General features: G+C 47.2%; 1 protein-coding gene across 17 annotated transcripts in view; it reads left to right on the top strand.

Annotated features, from left to right (window-relative positions):
- Apbb2 (amyloid beta precursor protein binding family B member 2) overlaps window positions 1-18,404 on the top strand; it is a 333,919-nt gene that overhangs the window by 300,069 nt on the left and 15,446 nt on the right. For 9 of the 17 annotated variants that reach the window (XM_028765358.1, XM_028765356.1, XM_028765357.1 and 6 more), the window contains one exon: window positions 8,681-8,686. The exons of the other annotated variants lie outside the window; for them this stretch is intronic. In XM_028765358.1, coding sequence (XP_028621191.1) covers window positions 8,681-8,686 — 6 coding nt within the window. The remainder of the gene's footprint in view (window positions 1-8,680; window positions 8,687-18,404) is intronic. 17 annotated transcript variants of the gene reach the window in all.

Genomic DNA, 18,404 nt, shown 5'->3' with positions numbered 1-18,404 from the left:
TGTGTGTGTGTGTGTGTGTGTGTGAGAGAGAGAGAGAGAGAGAGAGAGAGAGAGAGAGAGAGACAGACAGACAGACAGATAGACTGACTGACTGACCGAGACTGAACCCAGGGCTTTGTGTCTATCACTGAGCAGTATCCACAGCTGGATTTTTTGCAGCCTAGAGGATTTACAAATTGGAGAGTCTTCTGTTCCTACATTTTGGTTGTTAATGGTATTTACACTTTGAGGTTATCTACCAAGGTACATGTGCTGGAAACGTGGTCCTTGCTTAGCTGATGTTAAGGTAATGCGTCTTTAATACCTAGGTCCTAGTGCACAGAAATTGGGTCACGGGGCAGCATCCTGTAAGTTATTAATGCAGGAAGTTTCATGAGAGTTGAAGTTTAGAAGTGAGCCTAGAAGCCTCTCAAATCTCTCCAGCTTCCTGTTTGCCAGTGACCCTATGCTTCTGCCACATACAGTGTAGCTAAAGACTGTCACCAGAGCTGAGCTGGTGGCATGCTCCTGGATCCCCAATAAATTAAACAGACTTCTTTTTCTGTATAAAGTACCTAGTCTCTGGTAATTTTTAGCAAACCAAAATGAACTAGTGCACGGAGCCAGTGCTGGAGTCTGTCACCTATCTATAATAAGAATTCTTCTAGTGCTTTGCCCTGCCACCGGGCCCCACGCTTGGTCCGCTGATATGATCTTGATTTTTCTCTTCCCTCGGTGGTGCTAGGATCAGTTACCATCTTGAAACTTTAAATAATTTCTTTAGCAGGCAACTGTATGTTCCTCTTTTGCACTGGGTGCTCTAGAAACCATTCGGTACACATGTGCCCACCTCATGCATGTGCCCACCTCATGCATGTGCCCACCTCATGCATGGCACTGCTGAATCCAGTCATCTAGAACAGGTTCGGAGACTCTTCTTGCAAAGACCAAGCAGTCAGTGTTTAGTCTTTGCTGGCATTGTGGCCTCTGAGTAAGCTATCTTGCCTATAGCATATACAGCCTTGACCTACACCTAAGAGGATTGGTGTCATTGTGTTCTATACATTTAAATGCATTTGTAGCAGGTCATACTTTACTAAGTCCTGATCTAAGAACACGCGAGTAAAATAATAACCTACAGTGACAGCTGAAATAAACATTTATTTATTTATTTATTTATTTATTTATTTTTGTTTTGTTTTGTTTTCTTGGTCCTGTAGCAGTCAGAAGGCCCAGTTACCTTTATCCAGCTCTGAAAAACAGCCTCCAAAAAGAATTTCTGCAGGTCAGGCTGTTTAATCGCACACACTCTTCCTTTACATGATGTGTCTGTTTGAATTACCAAATATCAACAAATACAGATAATAACAGAGAGGTGAATTCACACAGTAAAGCTGGAGTAATGCATCGACAGTGTTGCCATTTTTATTTTCTTAAGATTCATTGATTGATTGACCGACTTTCTTGAAGGACAGGTCTGGTGATGCAAGCCTATAATCCCGGCTGTTTGGAAGGCCAAGAAAGGAAGATCCAAAGTTCAAGGCTAGCTTAAGCAATTTAGCAAGCACCTGACTCAAAACAAAAGCAAGACTAGAGAGGCAGCTTGAGAGCAAGGCCCCTTTCTAGAATGCCCGAGGCTCTAAGTCAAACACATACATACATGTGTGTATATATTTGTGTGGGGCTACATGACATAATATAAACAGTGAGCAAGTGTGTGCACATGCATGTGAACACACACAGCTTAAAAATAATAAGTGAGCTTGCTATATAGGAAAAGCGTAAGCGTGTCACACTATAAGAAGGGAACTCTTGCTGGGATACTGTGCCCCTCAGGAGAGGTGCTCTCAGGATCTCCCACAGCTTTCTACCTGTCCTCCTCTCTTCTGCACACGTGTTATCTTGGCTCTTTTCCCTGAGTAACAAGCTAAAGTTTATTTCTCAGAGTACAAACATAAAGAAAATTCCATGCGGAGCCAATAAATCTTGATAGAAATCTATATATGGGGGAAATTTATGTATTGATTTGCAGGAACAGAGGAACTGTTTTTCCGTTTAGACAAATGTCCCAAAGAAGGAATCTGGTTAGGGACCCTAGAAACATCATTGTCACTGTTGTCATTGTCACTGTAGCTGGAGATGAACAGAGGACAGATGTGCTTTGCTCTCCCCTAGTCACCAGAGACTAACGAACTTCCAAGAGCTCACCTCCTGCCCATTGCAGCGAAGTGGATGTCTTACGACATGACTTCAGATGGCATGGAAATGCGATATGAACTGAAGTCATTTTTAAAGGACTGTCTGTGAGTTTACAGTAAGAGAAAGAGAAATCCAAGCCAGCTGGGTACACAAAGTTCCCTTAGGTTCTCACCAGTATGCCTACGGCTGGCAAGGGAAGGCACGAATGCTCTCTGTTCAAGCTATTCATTCATCCCAAAGGGCTTGTTGATTGCCTGCCCCGTGCCAGCCAGTGTTGGGTAATCAAGATAAAAGGCCCCTGCTCACCTGGACTTGATGTTTTAGTCGGGGAAGAGAGGGAGAACTTATGAGTATATAATCAGGGCAATTCATATAGTTATAGTTAGCTGTGACTGGGGACAGTGGAGCCTGTTAGGGGCGATGGTGATTGATCGAAGGGAACCTGCACAGAACATGGGGTGATGGGTAATAGACAAAAAGCAGGAAGAGACTGGTATGTTTGGGAGCCTGGGGTTACAGGGTTGGGAAGGCAGGGAATTTGGGGGGTGGCTCTAGGCTGGAGAGTAATGGAAGAAGACAGAAGAACACAGCAGGTAATTACTGTTGTTGGCCCCAGCACTGAAGAACCATAGTCTGGTGGGGACAGAGAAAGACAGACAGAGAAAAGGGAGGAAGGGAGAGAACAGTCCCAAGAACCAAGGCCACATCTCCTGCAGGAGAGGGCCCTAAGCAAAGACAGTTGCCTAGAGCCATGCTCAGGCATCAGGTTCCCACACGACACACGCAGAATGGGAAGAGCTCAATTGAGTGTAGCCCAGACACTCCTGGGCAGACAGCCTCCTGCTACCTGTGGGAGTGAAGCAAGATAGCATAAGTTCCCTGGACTTTGGATTCCCTTTTGTAAAACATGCCTCATGACCAGAGACTACCTGTGCTTATTTCAGTAGCAGTGACTACTCTTTCTAGTGTTGTCTGTATTTCTTTAGACACTGTTGAATTTATAGATTATCAAGAATACTTTCATCTAGCCGGGCAGTGGTGGCACACACCTTTAATCCCAGCACTTGGGAGGCAGAGGCAGGTGGATTTCTGAGTTCGAGGCCAGCCTGATCTACAGAGTGAGTTCCAGGACAGCCAAGACTACACAGAGAAACCCGTCTCAAAAAAACAAAAAAAAAAACCCAAAAAACCAACAACAACAACAAAAAGAATACTGGCATCTAAGTGAGACATGATAAAAAACCATTTGATGTGCTGCTTACCCTAGTATTCCCCCCATCCACCCAAACAAGTGGATTTACAGAAGAAGGGAATTCACCCACAGGCACAGTGTGGCTTTGCTTTAGGGTTTTTGGTTTTTGTTTTCCCTCACCTCTTCACGTTTCATGAGGAGTCTTATGAGTCCTCAGGTGCTTTTCCACTGCAGATGCTTCTTACACGGTGTGGAGAGCTGTCATCTCCCTAATCTGTATCAGAGTCTTCAGCAAACAGCATACACTCCTCTGCTCTGTCAGATAGAAGCCTTCTGGGTGGCATGTGCCTTCTCTGCTTTCAAAAAGAAAGCCACGCCTTCACCGTTCATGTATGACACATATTATTTAATGAGCTCAAACTTTTCTCTCGAAACTGGGGAGTGGCATGAGTTACTCTCCCTCCACCCCCAATTTGAAAACATAATGTTAAAATTTCCTCTCGGTTAGAGAGGCAAGCTTTGTGTTTCACTTTTGATCCGTACAAAGGGAAGCTGGAACTCTTCAACTCTTCTCCACAAGATGGACTTGGCAGGGAAAAACCAAAACAAGACACCTATTCCTTGGTTGTTTTCAAATATACCTCCCCCCTCTTCTGTGAGCTACCAGTTTAACTATTGTGTCTTTTCTCTCCGCAATCACGAGAAATCCTTTGTTGAGAAGAGTGTGCTTTGCATTTCAATGTCTTTACCCCACTGTAAATCCTCAGGCACTCTGACTTCTCTGGCCCCAGTTCATGGCTGCCACTGGGGCAGGGGCTGGTAGCAGGAGCTGGGGGAAGAAGTATGCCCTGGAAAGGACAGTGTCCCTGGTTCAAGGCAGGTGTTCCAGTCATCTTCAGCTGCAGGAAAGAAAACCTGTCCCTGAGCTGAAGCGCGGTGAATCTCGCCAGAAACCAGATGGGTAATTTGCATAAACTTGTTATTCACTTCAGTACCGAGGTGGAGAGTCCACAGGGGTCTGCAGGGCCTCTAGTTCCATCCCCTCCAGAACTGAACATAAAATTGTGATGCAGGGAACTCTTACTTGAGGTCACAAAGGAGGTGGTAATCCAAGACAAGTTATGGGGGGACAGACCTGCCTTTCTTGCCCCACCCATATGTTCACATCCAATTCACACCGCCACCCATGATAGCTCAGGAGTTCTGTGGATCAACTCTCCCCCCTGTAAAGATATATGTCTCACTGGTTCGCTCACATTACAGATGAAGTTGGAGAACAAAGAAGCCAAGGGCCCCAACCAAGCAAGGACAAACAGATAATAAAAGTCAGTCAATCAAGGACGTTAAGCTAGGTGGGAAAAAGGACTGTCGGGTGCAAAAACAAGTGCAAGACTTCTAACACCACAGCTCCCTGTCACCTCTGCATCCAGAGGTTCTAAAGATCCACAGTGATAAAGAGAAGTATTTAAGGGTCCACCATAGTGGACAAGCAGGGCCATAGCAGAGGCTTACTCTGTGAGCCTGGGTGTGAGAAAGGGATGGTTGTGATTTTGCATGAGTAGGAAGTGAAAGGTCGCGCGCAGCTTGGACAGATCACAGCAGACCAGACGGTTCCGCTGGGAGGTTTATTGGGGCGGAAGGAGAGCGGAGAGGTAGAGGAGTAGCTGCCCGCCATGACCACGTGGAGAGAGGGGGAGGGGGAGGAGAGAGGGGACAGAGAGCCTGCAGGTAGGGATCAACGGAGCAAGAGAGAACAAGAGAGAGAGGAGGGGGGCAAGCAGCCCCTTTTATAGTGGGCAGGCCTACCTGGCTGTTGCCAGGTAACTATGGGGAGGAACGTACGGGGCCACTGCCAGGTAACTGTGGAGGTGGAGTTTAACAGAATACTAACAGGAAGTAGCTTGCCCAGGACACAAATGTGACGTCCTCTTTCAAAGAACCGTACTCTACCGTGTTGCTCTGGCATGCCGTTCCTATTGCTGTTTTTTAGGAATGCACATGACAAAGTAGTTCTGTTGTCTGAGGTGTGTATTAAGGAAAACCGTGCCCCGTTTTCCTGCATTTGTTTTTGCAAGGAACTGTAGCAGGAGCATGCTGATCAGGCAGCCCTGGTGAGCTACTTGAGTGGAACTAATCCTGGGACTTGATTCTTCCCGCTGGCGTCGTCTACGCTGTGAAGAGAGGAGGCTTGCGGCTGACTAAGTTTAGCCTCCTCCACTCTCAGAACGGCTCATCTCCTGTGAAGCCCAGCTCTGGGCCGATGGGTTTTTGTTGTTGATGTTTCTCATTTAGCAAACATGGCAAGTGGTGGAGCAGCTACCGCTGTCTGTGACTCATTGAGGTTTTCCAATGACATTTCAGAGCTCCCCTGAAATCTCTCTTTATGGCTGGTTTTTACTTCAACACTTAAAGCAAGCAGTATCTTGTAAGCCCCAAAGAATTAACTCTTTTTAGATGTTTCCCAGGTCTTCCTGCAGGGAGAAACACTGCAGCTGCATGTCAGGGTTGTCTGTTCAAATGAGTTTAAATAGCCAGGGCTATACACAAAAGAAAACATCCTGTTCTCAGTCTTTAGATTTCGGGCTACTGTGCAAAGTTGTCATACGCTAGACAGAGGCATTTGAGAGGAGTGAGAAACTAAAAGCCCTTGCTAGAAGAAACATCACTTGCACATTCTTCCTAAAGGAAAAAAATTTTTTACTATTATCCTTAAAAGAAGAAACTGGCTGGAAGGATATTCTAAGAGCCTGTTGTGTCTAAGGTAGGAAACCTGAGACTCCATTGGGTCACTGATGAACAAAACGTCACTTCTAAAGCTTGCAAAAGGTAGCAGGGTGAGGAGAATGTGCTAGAATATCCAGTGAGTCTAAGAAACATTCCCTTCCTAGGTGAATGTCTTCCCGTGAGTCTAAGAAATGTTCCCTTCCTAGGTGAATGTCTTCCCATGAGAGACAGTGTCCCTCAGAAGCCACCTGTAGATAGAAGGGCGATAGGCCGGTGACATCTGTCATCTCACTGATAACCATGGTTGAGTCAGCTGACCTGGCTGGCTAGACAAATGCCCTCCCACTCCCTTTCTGTCCCACGTGTGCCCTTCCAAAGCTACATGCTTCGTTGAAGATGACCTTCTCCCGCAGAGGAAGACCATCCTCCAGTCAAGGGTATATACATAGCTGCAGTCCCCTGCTAGAACCTCCAAAGAGGCCCTCAAGGCCAAACGCTGCCCACACCAGCCTAACCGAGACAGGAACCCATTCTGTGACTTTGTGCTAAAAGCTCCCCAAATGCAGGTCATTGCATCTTGGTTAAATGCCATCTCATTTAATCTCATTTCTCGTGAATGCCCTGAGCTAGTGTCTCTGTCTCCTCTTCACTGATGAGTCGCCTAGGTCGGGAGTCTGTCATCTATCTAATACTGTGAGCCCGGCACACTGGGAGAACCTGATAAATTGACAATGAGAAGCTTAAGTCCCATCATGGAAGATCCTAAACCCTATCTACCTCCTAAGCCTAAAGAGTCTCTCCTGGAAACTTGAGCTGCCTGGTCCTCTAAGATCCCAGGTTCCTTGTCCATCACACACCCTGTCTTCACCATGAGCCTGTTTTCCCCTGTGTCCATGAACACCCTACTAATGACCTTGTCAGACTGCTGGTAGGGCCTGCAGGGACCTTATGACCCCAGAGCTCAATGGATACGGTATGCTATTGTAATCATAAACATTAGAGGTGTCACCTGTGCTGGTGCTTGGCCCATGCTAATCACAGTGATTTTCCCTGAATATGGAGGTAGATGTGTACAATTCACTTGTGCCTGCTATATAATATTCATACAAATATCCTCCGTGATCTCTTCCTTAAGGTGACAGTTTGGTGCTATGCTATGTTATTTCAGCCTTTTTTTTTTTTTTTTTTTTGCTTTATTTTGTTTTGTTGTTTTTGCTTGCTTTGGTATGGTGTGGTTTGGTTTGGTTTTTTTTTTTTTTTTGAGACAGTTTCCCTGTGTAGCCCTTGACTGTCCTGGAACTCACTCTGTAGGCCAGGCTGGCCTCAGACTCAGAGATCCACCTGCCTCTTCCTCCCAAGTCCTGGGATGAAAGGCGTGCACTACCACCACCACCTGGCCCACTGCAGCCTTCTATGGTACAAGTTCTTAAATGCACTCTAAGCTCTCTCATGGCTTTACATCTGAGACATTGTAGCTTCCGCTAAGGTTTGTGGGCACACACTCCCGCCCTCTTGTGGGAGTATGCCACAAGTATTGTTCTTAGGTGGAGTGTGATGGCTCCCTTCATCCTTCTAGTTCACCATCTGGTCATATACTTGATTGCATATTAACTGTCACCCTCACCTGGCCTAGGTGACAGCAGCTGCAGGTCTGGTGTGCGGGAGAGGGAGCAGGTCCCTGTGAACCCCGCAGCCGCATCACTTCTCATGGCTTAGCTGTCTAGTGTTCTGCTTCCTCAGACTGTTACTCAACAGAACACCTGTGCCACTTAGAGGATGCTGCCTCTGGGCCCTTTTGTAATGCCTCTGACAGAACAGAAAGGGATGGGGGCTCAGTAACATCTCTAGGGTCGCCTGGTAACTCTGGGTAGCTCTAAGCAGGAAACTCAAAGCCTGCTATTGTCTCCAACCCCCAACCCCAAGATGCTCCCTACTTCTCTCTGCACCCCTTTCCTTTCTTCCCTGACACTTCTCTGTACCCACACCCCCTCTTGGCATGTCTCTGTACCTGCACCCTTGAAGTCTTCATCCCCTACCTCTTTCTTTCCCACTTCGGCCCTACACCCCTCCCCATTGCCTGATAAGGGCTTCATTAAAGCTCCTGGGGATCAGGGCTGCAGCTCTAATTGAATGTCCAGGGGCCGTGAAGCAGGTAAGGCTGTGTTTGCTTGATTGATTCTGTATGTTTGGTGGTGCTGGTGGTGGTGTGTGGGGTGGGGTGTGTGTGTGTGTGTGTGTGTGTGTGTGTGAAGCTGGGGCTGGAGACTGAAGATAAGTTCCCTGCCAGTGTTTCCTGCAAACAGTCTCCTGTACTTGACTGTGATATTTTAAGCTTGGTTACCTCCCCCGGCTGATCTGTTGCCTCTGCAAATTCAGCTGGCAACTCTTGGCTTCATCGTAGTGTGGCTCGAAATACACTCTTCTGGGTGATAGGGTTCGGCTAAAATAAGCACAGAAAGGCTATTAATGGCTGCAAAGTTGGGAACCATGGGGGGATGTCGGCGCTGAGAGCTGCGTTGTAGACTGGATACAGTACGGATGCTAACCCGCTGTTTCTGCTCTTCCCTCATGCCTTCCCGGATTCAGAGAGAGGTAACCGGCGAATTTTCACTTCTCCCTTTCCCTGGCATCTCATGTGTCTGACAGAACTCACCGCTTCCTCCATTCCATCACCATCCTCACAGCCTGTCTGCCTCCGAAGGCAGACTTTTGTCTTCTGTAACCTCTTATCCTCGTTATTTGCACCTGGGCCCCTAACCTACTTCTGTGTTTGGTTCTGCTTGGGGAAGGTGATGGGCTGAGAATACCAGCCACCCTACCAGGTCTCGGGTCTCTCTCACTAATGGCTGGACAAATGACTCAGCATGCCGGGGAGGAAGTGTGACCAATATGTTTGGGTCTCTATGCCACATTGAACCTGTGACACATTGAAGAGTGACAATTTGGAACTTTGTTGTGTTCTCTTATTAAGTTTCCTGGGTGGCTAGCCAGAATACAGTCAATTTCAGTTTCAGTTATTAGCCACAGCAAAGCCAGGGAACCCTCCTGTCCTCCTTGAAGGACGTTATCCATGGAGAAGATATACCCATGAAATTCAGGGTGCTTATACAGTTTGAAATTCTCTGAGGTCAGCCTCCAAACTGATGGAATGAAGATGTATGTATGTATGTATGTATGTATGTATGTATGTATGTATGTATGAATGTATATCTCCATCCATCCCATTTTGGCAGACAAAGGGCATTTTGAGTAGTGCCAGCCATAGTGAAGAGATAGTTCCAGGGATGAGCTCCTCTTTGCTTTGGGTTCCCTCCTAGCTACACTCCCTGTTGTAGCTAGTGACCATTTTTCTGTTTTGCCCAGTGAGTGAGACAACATGGACTGAGCAGGTCATACTTACTAAACAGGTCTAACAGAAGATATGACTAAGAGAAGTTCTCCTATTTGGGGGATACACCCTGGGCCTGGGCATGGGGTATAAGCTCTCTCACCTCAGTGCACCACAACTGCAAGACTCCACAGTGGGGAAGTGTCGAGACATTTGCCAGCTCTTCCCTTCCTCCTTCCTTCTGCATCCGGGTCTCCTTACTAGGAGACAGCTGTGACAGCTGTTCTGAATATTAAGAGTGGGAGTGCACACTAGAGAACGTTCCACCTTCTGTTCAAGCCTCCTCACTCCTGGCAGATGGTAGAACTCGGGCCTGCTGTTTACACAGTCCACATCTCAAGAATGTTCCCAGAGAGGCTGTACAGAATGTGTTCAACCCAGGTAGTGAGGTATTGGGCTGCTCCTTTCAGAACTCAGCATCTTCCTAGACAAAGCAGAAGGAGAGAGAAGTTTGCCAAGTTGGAACCCAAGCTTGATGAGGTCCCAGATACCCACACCTGGTATGGTTGATGTTGGGTATGATAAAACAGAAAAATACCACCCAAGACAGACAGCAGGAAGGTACTCTGGACCAGCCATCTAGGGCAGTGAAGTTCCTCATGGCCCCTCCTCCATCCCCTACCCCAAGTCTAATCTACAATAAGAGCAGTCAGTCTTGGAAACAGGGTTCATTTGTCCCCTAGGTCCTGGAGGTGTTCATGGCCATATTTTGATTCCTGTCAGCACTCTGTGTTTGGTGTGGGCCCACCTTCCAAATTCCAAAATCCCTGTGCTCAACTCCATATGCGAAGCAAAGGGAAGAGAAAGCTTCTTCCAGAGGTGCTCGAAGTAGCTAGCCAAAGTTCCTGTGCCTGTCTCCTCCTGATTGTGGCCTCACCTTGCCCTCTGCTGGGAACCACACTGCTGGCCTGTAGCTTCCACAGAAAGGCAGGCTGGGAGGAAGGGTACCTGTGTGTGGCTAGGAAGTCATCCAGTCAATGCAGGATTGAGTAAAACACCTTTCTTAGTTAGGGAAAAGAGACACCATGACCAGGGCCACTTTTATAAGGGACAGCATTTAATTGTGGCTGGCTTACAGGTTCAGAGGTTCGTTCAGTCCATTATCATCATGGCGGGAAGCATGGCAGTGTCCACGCAGACAGTGACGGAAAAAGGAGCTGAGAGTTCTTCGTCTTGATCTAGTACCACTTGGCTTCTGTTTTCCCTTCTCCTAGATATCTGCCTTGATCCTCAGGCAGCTAGAAGGAGGGCCTCAAAGCCCACCCCCACAGTGACACACCTGCTCTAACAAGGCCACACCTACTCCAACAAGGCCACATCTCCTAAGAGTGCCACTCCCTGGGCCAAGCATATTCAAACCACCACAACAATGTCCTTCATAGAAAAGAGGCTGCGATTTAGAGCAAGCTTTTCTTTACTTCCTCCTCATTTATACTGGTAACTACCACTTAGCAGATGGCAGTCATGGACCAGTCTTTACAATGTCTCTACGTAAAAATATATATTCTACCTGAAAAAATATAAATTACTAGATAAAAGATGTCATCTAGTCTATGGAGGTAAGAAACGCCAGCAGAGGAGGTTTGGTGAGACAGCAAATAGAAAAGAGGAGAACGCTCATTGGGCATTACATGGGCCGTCAGTGTGGCTGAGAAGGTCGTCATGTTCTGGGTCTCCCCAGAGAGTAAAGCTAGTTCAACCAGCAAAAAAGTATAAGGAAGGTGGTTCCAGTCTCCCAGTCTCTCATTAAAAAGAAACAAACTATATCTATGTATGTATACATATGTATACACACACATGTGCGCACACACACACACATACACACACGCTCACTTTTTTTTCATTCAGTCACTGGAAACCTTACAACAACAAGAAGACAGGCTGGTTCCATAAGGAAATGAGGTTTCTGTCTGGGTATCACTTGTCAGGGTTACTGTAGCAGAGACAGTTAATGTATGTAGCAGCTGAGAGGTCTTTAGACACCTTCAGTTCGTTTGGCAGAGAGAGAAAATACGTAAGTAAATTCCACACACCCTAAGAGAGTTGCCAGAGAGATTGACAGAGTGAGCCAAGAGGCTGTTTTTAATAGCAGCCCTTTGAATAAAGAATTGTTTATCCGTTCATTCCGTGAAGACTGAGCGAGCCCTTGTAGGGTAATCGAGGTCCCGTGGAGCGGTGAATAATGAACGGAATCTTTGGTTCTTCACTTTGCCATTAAGAAATTTGAGGCTGGGGGCTGGAGAGATGGCTCAGTGGTTAAGAGCATCGACTGCTCTTCCAAAGGTCCTGAGTTCAATTCCCAGCAACCACATGGTGGCTCACAACCATCTGTAATGGGATCTGATGTCCTCTTCTGGTGTGTCTGAAGACAGCTACAATGTACTCATATATAATAAATAAATAAATCTTTAAAAAAAAAAAAAAAAGAAATTTGAGGCTGTCAAAGATGTCTTAGCGCTGACATTTTTCTCTCTGGCAGAACCTGAGGCTGGTCCTCTAGGGGAATAATTACAGGAGAGAACAGCGAAAGGACGAGAAGAAAGGGTTTGGAAGCACACGGGTTCAGTAATCAGACTACTAGAGGGGCTTGAGTCCTGTCAGTGGCGTCTGTCGGGGTTTAAGGAGGAGACAAGAGGTTTCGGCTGCAAGCCTCCCACTCCCTGCTCTGTAGAACAAAACTCCACAGCTCCCACGGTGGCAAGAAACAAATGGAGTAGGATTCTGAGCAAAATGGCTGGCCCACACCTGCTTTGACAGACAGCCCCTGGCCCAGTCTTAGACAGGCTGTGAGCTGAAGCACAGGGTTCCTTTCATCGAGCAGAACAACTTGGATACTTAGATATCCAGAAGAATGTGTGGGAAAACAGAAGCCATGTTGTGACTGGGGTCTGGGGACCATTTAGACTAGTGGTGTAGTTTTATGTATGAATTGCTGAGTCCTGGGAAGATGCTTAGCTGTGTGAGACGCCCAGCCACCAGGGGGCAGTAGAGGAGCCTATCTCTAGAGATAAACCACTACTATGGAAGCTAATACATATAGACTCTTTAGTGGCTCTTGAAATGCCCCTACTACAGACCAGCCAGCTGCCTATCCCACAGTGTCTGAGCCATAGGACCCCGTATGTGTTCTACAACACCCCTATGTCATAGGCCAACTGCATACCCCACACAGTATCCAAGCTATTGCTGACCAACTGTGATGTAATACCTGATAGGCACATGTCCTGTAGTGATCTCTTGAGTTCATGGGCCTAGCACTCGAATGGCCATTTTCCCAACTTCCGGGAGTCCTCTGACCATGGAGGGATGCACACACACACACACACACACACACACACAAGCACGCACGCAATATGGTTTCTTCATCTCCTTAGAATACAGGAAGATCACTTCACTAAAAGACAGGAAAGAATCCGAGGTATAAGCGTCATGGCCTATAGCATTGTGGTAGTGGCAGGGACAGAATTCTATACCATGCTAGTTGGCGCCTTTTAGATATGGGAGTTTCCTGTCTACTTTCATATGTATTTGACAAGTTCCAAAGAGAAAAGTGATTTTGTTTTGTTTTGTTTTGTTTTCAAGACAGGGTTTCTCTGTATAGCCCTGGCTGTCCTGGAACTCACTCTGTAGATCAGGCTGGCCTCAAACTCAGAAATCCACCTGCTTCTGCCTCCCAAGTGCCGGGATTAAAGGCGTGTGCCACCACTGCCCGACGAGAAGTGGTCTTTTAAAAGTAAATAAGGTATCAATTTTGTTCTAACCAGGATCCTAAATTCCTCTCTCTAGGGTCAGGGTCCAGGAGGCCAGGCTCCCCTTTGCCTGCCTGCTACTGCTCAGTCCCTCAGCTCTGGCAAGTCCCCCAGCCTCACCTTAGGCCTCCCTCCTCCCTAACTCTCTCCCCCACCTTCTCTTTAGAGGTTTCTACATTGAGCCTTTCCATGCCTTTCCTTGAACCACACGCCTTGTTTTGCTTCTGCATTCTCTACACTTGTCTGCTCCACTGACTTCAACTGACTCTCCAGCCTGTGTCCCTCCCAGACCTCAAAGACCAAGCATCCATGTTGCTGGCCCTCCCCACTGTTGCCTGTTAGGTACCTCAAACTCAACATCTACCATTAAAACAAATGTTTTGAAGCATGTGACACATAGGTTTGGACATATGTAAGAATGCTAGGCTTGAATGCCTGGGTTAAAAGCTAGACGCCCTGTAGGGGAATGTGCTGTAGAGACCGATCATAGAGTCCTGGGACAGCAACGCTGTCCCCTGCTGTGTGCAGTGGATAACCAGGGGCTCTTCCAGACACCTGGGTGCTCAGCTCCCCCTGTCTTTGTAGTCATTTGAGGTTCATTTGAGCCTTCTTTGCCTTTTTTACCCTGGAGAGGGTGTAAGGACACAACTCGTGTATCTCTGACCAGTGTGTGACATTTGCCACTGGGCTTCGGCTGGAACCTTGTCTGTCTGTGTTTGCGTCATTGATCCACCATAGCAGCCACACAGAAGGAAACTGTGGAAGTGAATTGACTATTTCAAAAAAAAATATAAAGAATACCATACTCAGCCAGGCAGTGGTGGCGGCACACACCTTTAGTCCCAGCACTTGGGAGGCAGAGGCAGGTGGATTTCTGAGTTCGAGGCCAGCCTGGTCTACAGAGTGAGTTCCAGAACAGCCAGGGTTACACAGAGAAATCCTGTCTCGAAAAACAAAACAAAACAAAAAAAAGAATGCCATACTCCAATTTGGGGGGCGTCCTAGGGTAGCTGCATGGTGTACTGTTGCTACTGTAACATGACCACAAGCAGAAGTGACTTAAAGTAACAGATACATTCTCTGAGAATGCTAGAGGTCAGAGGTCTACAGTGGATTTTCCAGACATGATGGGGCTGTCGTTTCAGGAAAACACACATGCTTGTCCTTACCTGTGCCCCTCTCCTGTGGCCCTGGTCCTGGCCTTTCATTTCTAAGGCAGAAATTGCCTCCCTTCCCTTGGGATTTCCCTGAGCCAGTCAGACAATCCAGAGATACAGGCACATCTCCAGATCCCTGAGTTGGTACATCTGCAAAGACATTTCTCACAGGGTCCATGAATTAGTACAAGAGCATCTTTGAGGAACAAGAGAAGCCGTTTCTGTGTCTGACACACAGACACAAAAGAGGGATGCTGCAAACAGAGCTTCTAGAACAACCTGTGAAGAGGTGTCTGGGCTCACTGCTGATTAATGAGATGTTTGCCCAGGCTCTAGGTCTAAGGAACAAACCCTGTCACCCCGTCACCTCTGCAGACCTCCGTGCTGGGGACTAAACTACAGCTGTTTTAGGGTGATGCAGGATATGTAGTGGAGTAAAGTTAAAGGCATACAGACCTCTTGACTCCACAGAAAGAGATTCTGGGGAGGCTGAAGCCCCCTGGGGTCAGTGAACATTCTCAGCCACGGCTCTCACCGGGATATTCTGTCTCTCTATTAACTATCTGTGAAGAAATAGGAAGATATAGGCTGCTCAGAATCTGTGAGAAGCCCTCCCCCATAAAGCCCAAGGCTGCAACTTTCTCCTTTGGGAAAATATAGATTCCAGACAACTGCCCCTGAGGTGTTTGTTCATCACCTTTCCCTGAGCGGAAAGGAAATAAAGATTAATAATAATGATTTTTAAAATTATGCCTGTGAGGTTACACAGTAAAGCAGAGACAGCACAAAACTCGCGCTTGGGAGAACTGATCGAGTGGTTGGTGGTCCAGGTGTGTCCCATCCTCCCTAGTAACCTTGGGATAGTATGCTCCCTGACAGCCACCATTCAGCAGGGAGAAAACGCTGGATCTTAGAAGCTTTCATCAGAGAATGGCAGCATAGTACTGAAATAAATGTCCCTGCCCACACATAAAGATGGGGTTAATATCCAGATCGGGGATCACACAGGTCTAATATGCTTCTCCAAAGCCAGAAGGATTTGTGGGTTTGGAATGTTTGCATCTACTTGATGAGACGGGACCCACAACTCAGTGTGATGGTTATTTCTACTTTATGTACACCTTGTTCACATAAGCTGGAGGCAACTTTAACACCATTTTAATAATTTCATTCAAAATGTTTCATGGCTGGGTAGTGGTGGCACACATTTTTAATTCCAGCACATGGGAGGCAGAGACAGAGGAATCTCTGTGAGTTGAAGGTCAGGCTGGTGTACGCAGTGAGTTCCAAGACAGCCAGGGCTACACAGAGAAACCCTGTCTCTTAAAAAAAAAAAAAAAAGTTTCATGATGTGGATTTTTCTACTTGTCAACACCCAGGAAGTTTTGTCTTGGGATGTTTGCTTAGTAGAACCAGGAATGGATTTGAAGCTGGTTTGCCTACATCTGGTACCCTCCTACTAGCTGTTCCTTCCTGTTCCTTAGAGAGGACAGACACAGAGGGGAACTGTGCATTTCTACAAAAGAGAAGGTATAGCAATCAGAATGTGCATATTGACAGCATTTGAACAAGCAAGGCCTTGTGGGCCAGAGGTCCAGGCAGGCCTCGGGAAGGCTGTATGGGGTAGATGATGAGTCAGCTTTGGACAATGAGGGATGATACCACAACACAGAATCATGGGACCGCCTTCTTCAGCAGAGAGAGAGGGGAGACGTTGATAGAAGGAATGATGTGGAAAAGCTTCCTCAGCCCTTAACATCCAGATAAGGATGCTCGAACTTTCTGTGTGTGATCCTGGGACACCTGGAGAGATTTGGCCACGGAAACATAGCAGCCAGACCTGGGAGTTGGAAGGAGAAGGGTTGTAAGACATTGCCTTACTCTACCAACCATCTGGGGAATGCGGGAGCTTGGGGAGGCAGCCAAGTACAAGGCTTCCCTTGAGCAGTCTCCAGAAGTGAACTGTTGCTTTTTTAGGTTGTGTGTTTCCTTGACACTAGGATGTGACGGCTTGGGGATACAGTGTGGAGAAAGACCATGCTTGCCTCTCAGAGTCTACCCATCCCTGCAAATCTGTAACACCTTCCCCAGACCTTTCCTTCACCCAGTGCCACAGTAGCCACTCCCACCTCCACGTGATCGACACCTTTCCCAATAGGCACTACGGACATGTGGAATAGATTTGTGCTGCCATCCACAAACATTACAAATTCCTATTATGATCAGTCTGAGACTAGGCACTGGGAATAAGGCACGAGCCATCTTCACAGAGCTTCACGGGCATACAGGAAGGTCACTGTGCAGTATGTCCAGGGAACCTGGGGGGCACCTCTGAGCCTAGCCATGGCAATAGAGTAAAGACAGGGTAAACAAAGGCAAGGATAAGAACTTGCTAGAATACTGACTACTGGTCAGGCTGCAACAGAACAGAGGGACTCAGGGGATGTCCAGGTGGTGGGCTAGGCCATAGTACTGGAATCAGGTACAGGAGACTGGCTAGCAGGCTAGGGAACCTTTGATTCCAGCATGAGAGACCCAGCTGAAATGGTCACTGAAGGAGCAAGAGGTACTTAGGACAGATGCTGAAGGCAGGTGAGGGTAGAACCTGAGGTAGACAGGCAGGGATGGCCTGGCCTGGAGCCGGTGTTCAGGACCAACTCCAAGGCTTCCCATGGCACACAGGCAAGGAGGCAGGCTTCTCTCGCCAACCCCTCTAGCTCGTCACCCTTCCTTTACCCTAGTACCGCACTTCTGGCTAGGGCTCTGTGAAGTCATCCATGAAAACAGCACCAGTTCTTACATTAAGAGAAGTAATTTAACCTGCAGGGTAGCTCACACCTTTTATTCCAGCACTTGGGGAGGTGGAAGCAAGAGAACTGCTATTATTTTGTGGCCAGCCTGGGCCACATCGTGAACCCATATTGCAAAAACCCACGAATAGGGGCTAGGGAGGTGGCTCGGCAGTTAAGAGTATTTACTGCTCTTATAGGGGACCTGAGATGGGTTCCCAGCACCCAGCTCACAACAGCTGCAACTCCAGCTTCAGGGAGTTCTGATGCCCCTGGCCTGGGGGTGGAGGAGGGGTGCTCACACATGTACATATACATGCAATACATATAATTTAAAGATAGGCTATACCTTTAAAGATTAAAAAAAAAACTAGAGAGGGGGCTGGAGAGATGGCTCAGCTGTTAAGAGCATTGACTGACTGCTCTTCCAGAGGTCCTGAGTTCAATTCCCAGCAACCACATGGTGGCTCACAACTATCTGTAATGGGATCTGATGCCCTCTTCTGGTGTATCTGAAGACAGCTACAGTACACTCATATATAAAATAAATAAATCTTTAAAAAAAAAAACAGAGAGGAAGACAAGTAATATAAACATAAATACAATTGCTGTGTGGGATAGCTCACGTGCGTACAGCCTCAGAACTTGAGAAATTAGACAAGAAGTTTGGAATTCTAGGACCAGCCTCTCTGGAGAACCATCGTCTCCATTAATAGCAGCAAGAAACTTAACTGTGTGGCATGGTTGTTTTGAAGCCAAGTAATGTCACAGTGGGTATCAATAAAAACATACAGCCACCCAGCACTTGCCTCCAGCCACTTGCTCGAGCTAACCAGATATATAACACAAGAGGCCAGCCTTGCCCCAGGGCTGAAGTGTGGCTATTCAGCAGAATCACGTGGTAGTATTCCAGGCCGCAGGATCTGTGTGCTCCAGTGTTCACTCTGATTGCCCATCAGCTTTCTCAGGCAGCTGTGGGGCTGGCCCATCCTCCGTGCACACATTCACACATCACAGCCTCTTGTTATACTTCCACTGCCGAGCTGTTTGCCGTTGCATCATTCTGTCGTTCATATCTTCCCAGTTCCGTGTCCATTGGCTCACCATCCTATCTATGACAGATGCTTTCTGCAGAATTCCATGTTCAGTCTGCGTTGTTCCCCACCCCAATGTTCAAGACCCTAGCTTTAGAAGACCCTGTCGTGTCATATAGCCGCCCATCCCTAA

The sequence above is a fragment of the Grammomys surdaster genome, unplaced genomic scaffold, assembly GCF_004785775.1.
Source record: "Grammomys surdaster isolate TR1022 unplaced genomic scaffold, NIH_TR_1.0 150, whole genome shotgun sequence".
NCBI lineage: Eukaryota > Metazoa > Chordata > Mammalia > Rodentia > Muridae > Grammomys > Grammomys surdaster.
The sequence above is the reverse complement of the archived record's forward strand: the minus strand, read 5'-3'. Positions and strand labels throughout refer to the sequence as shown.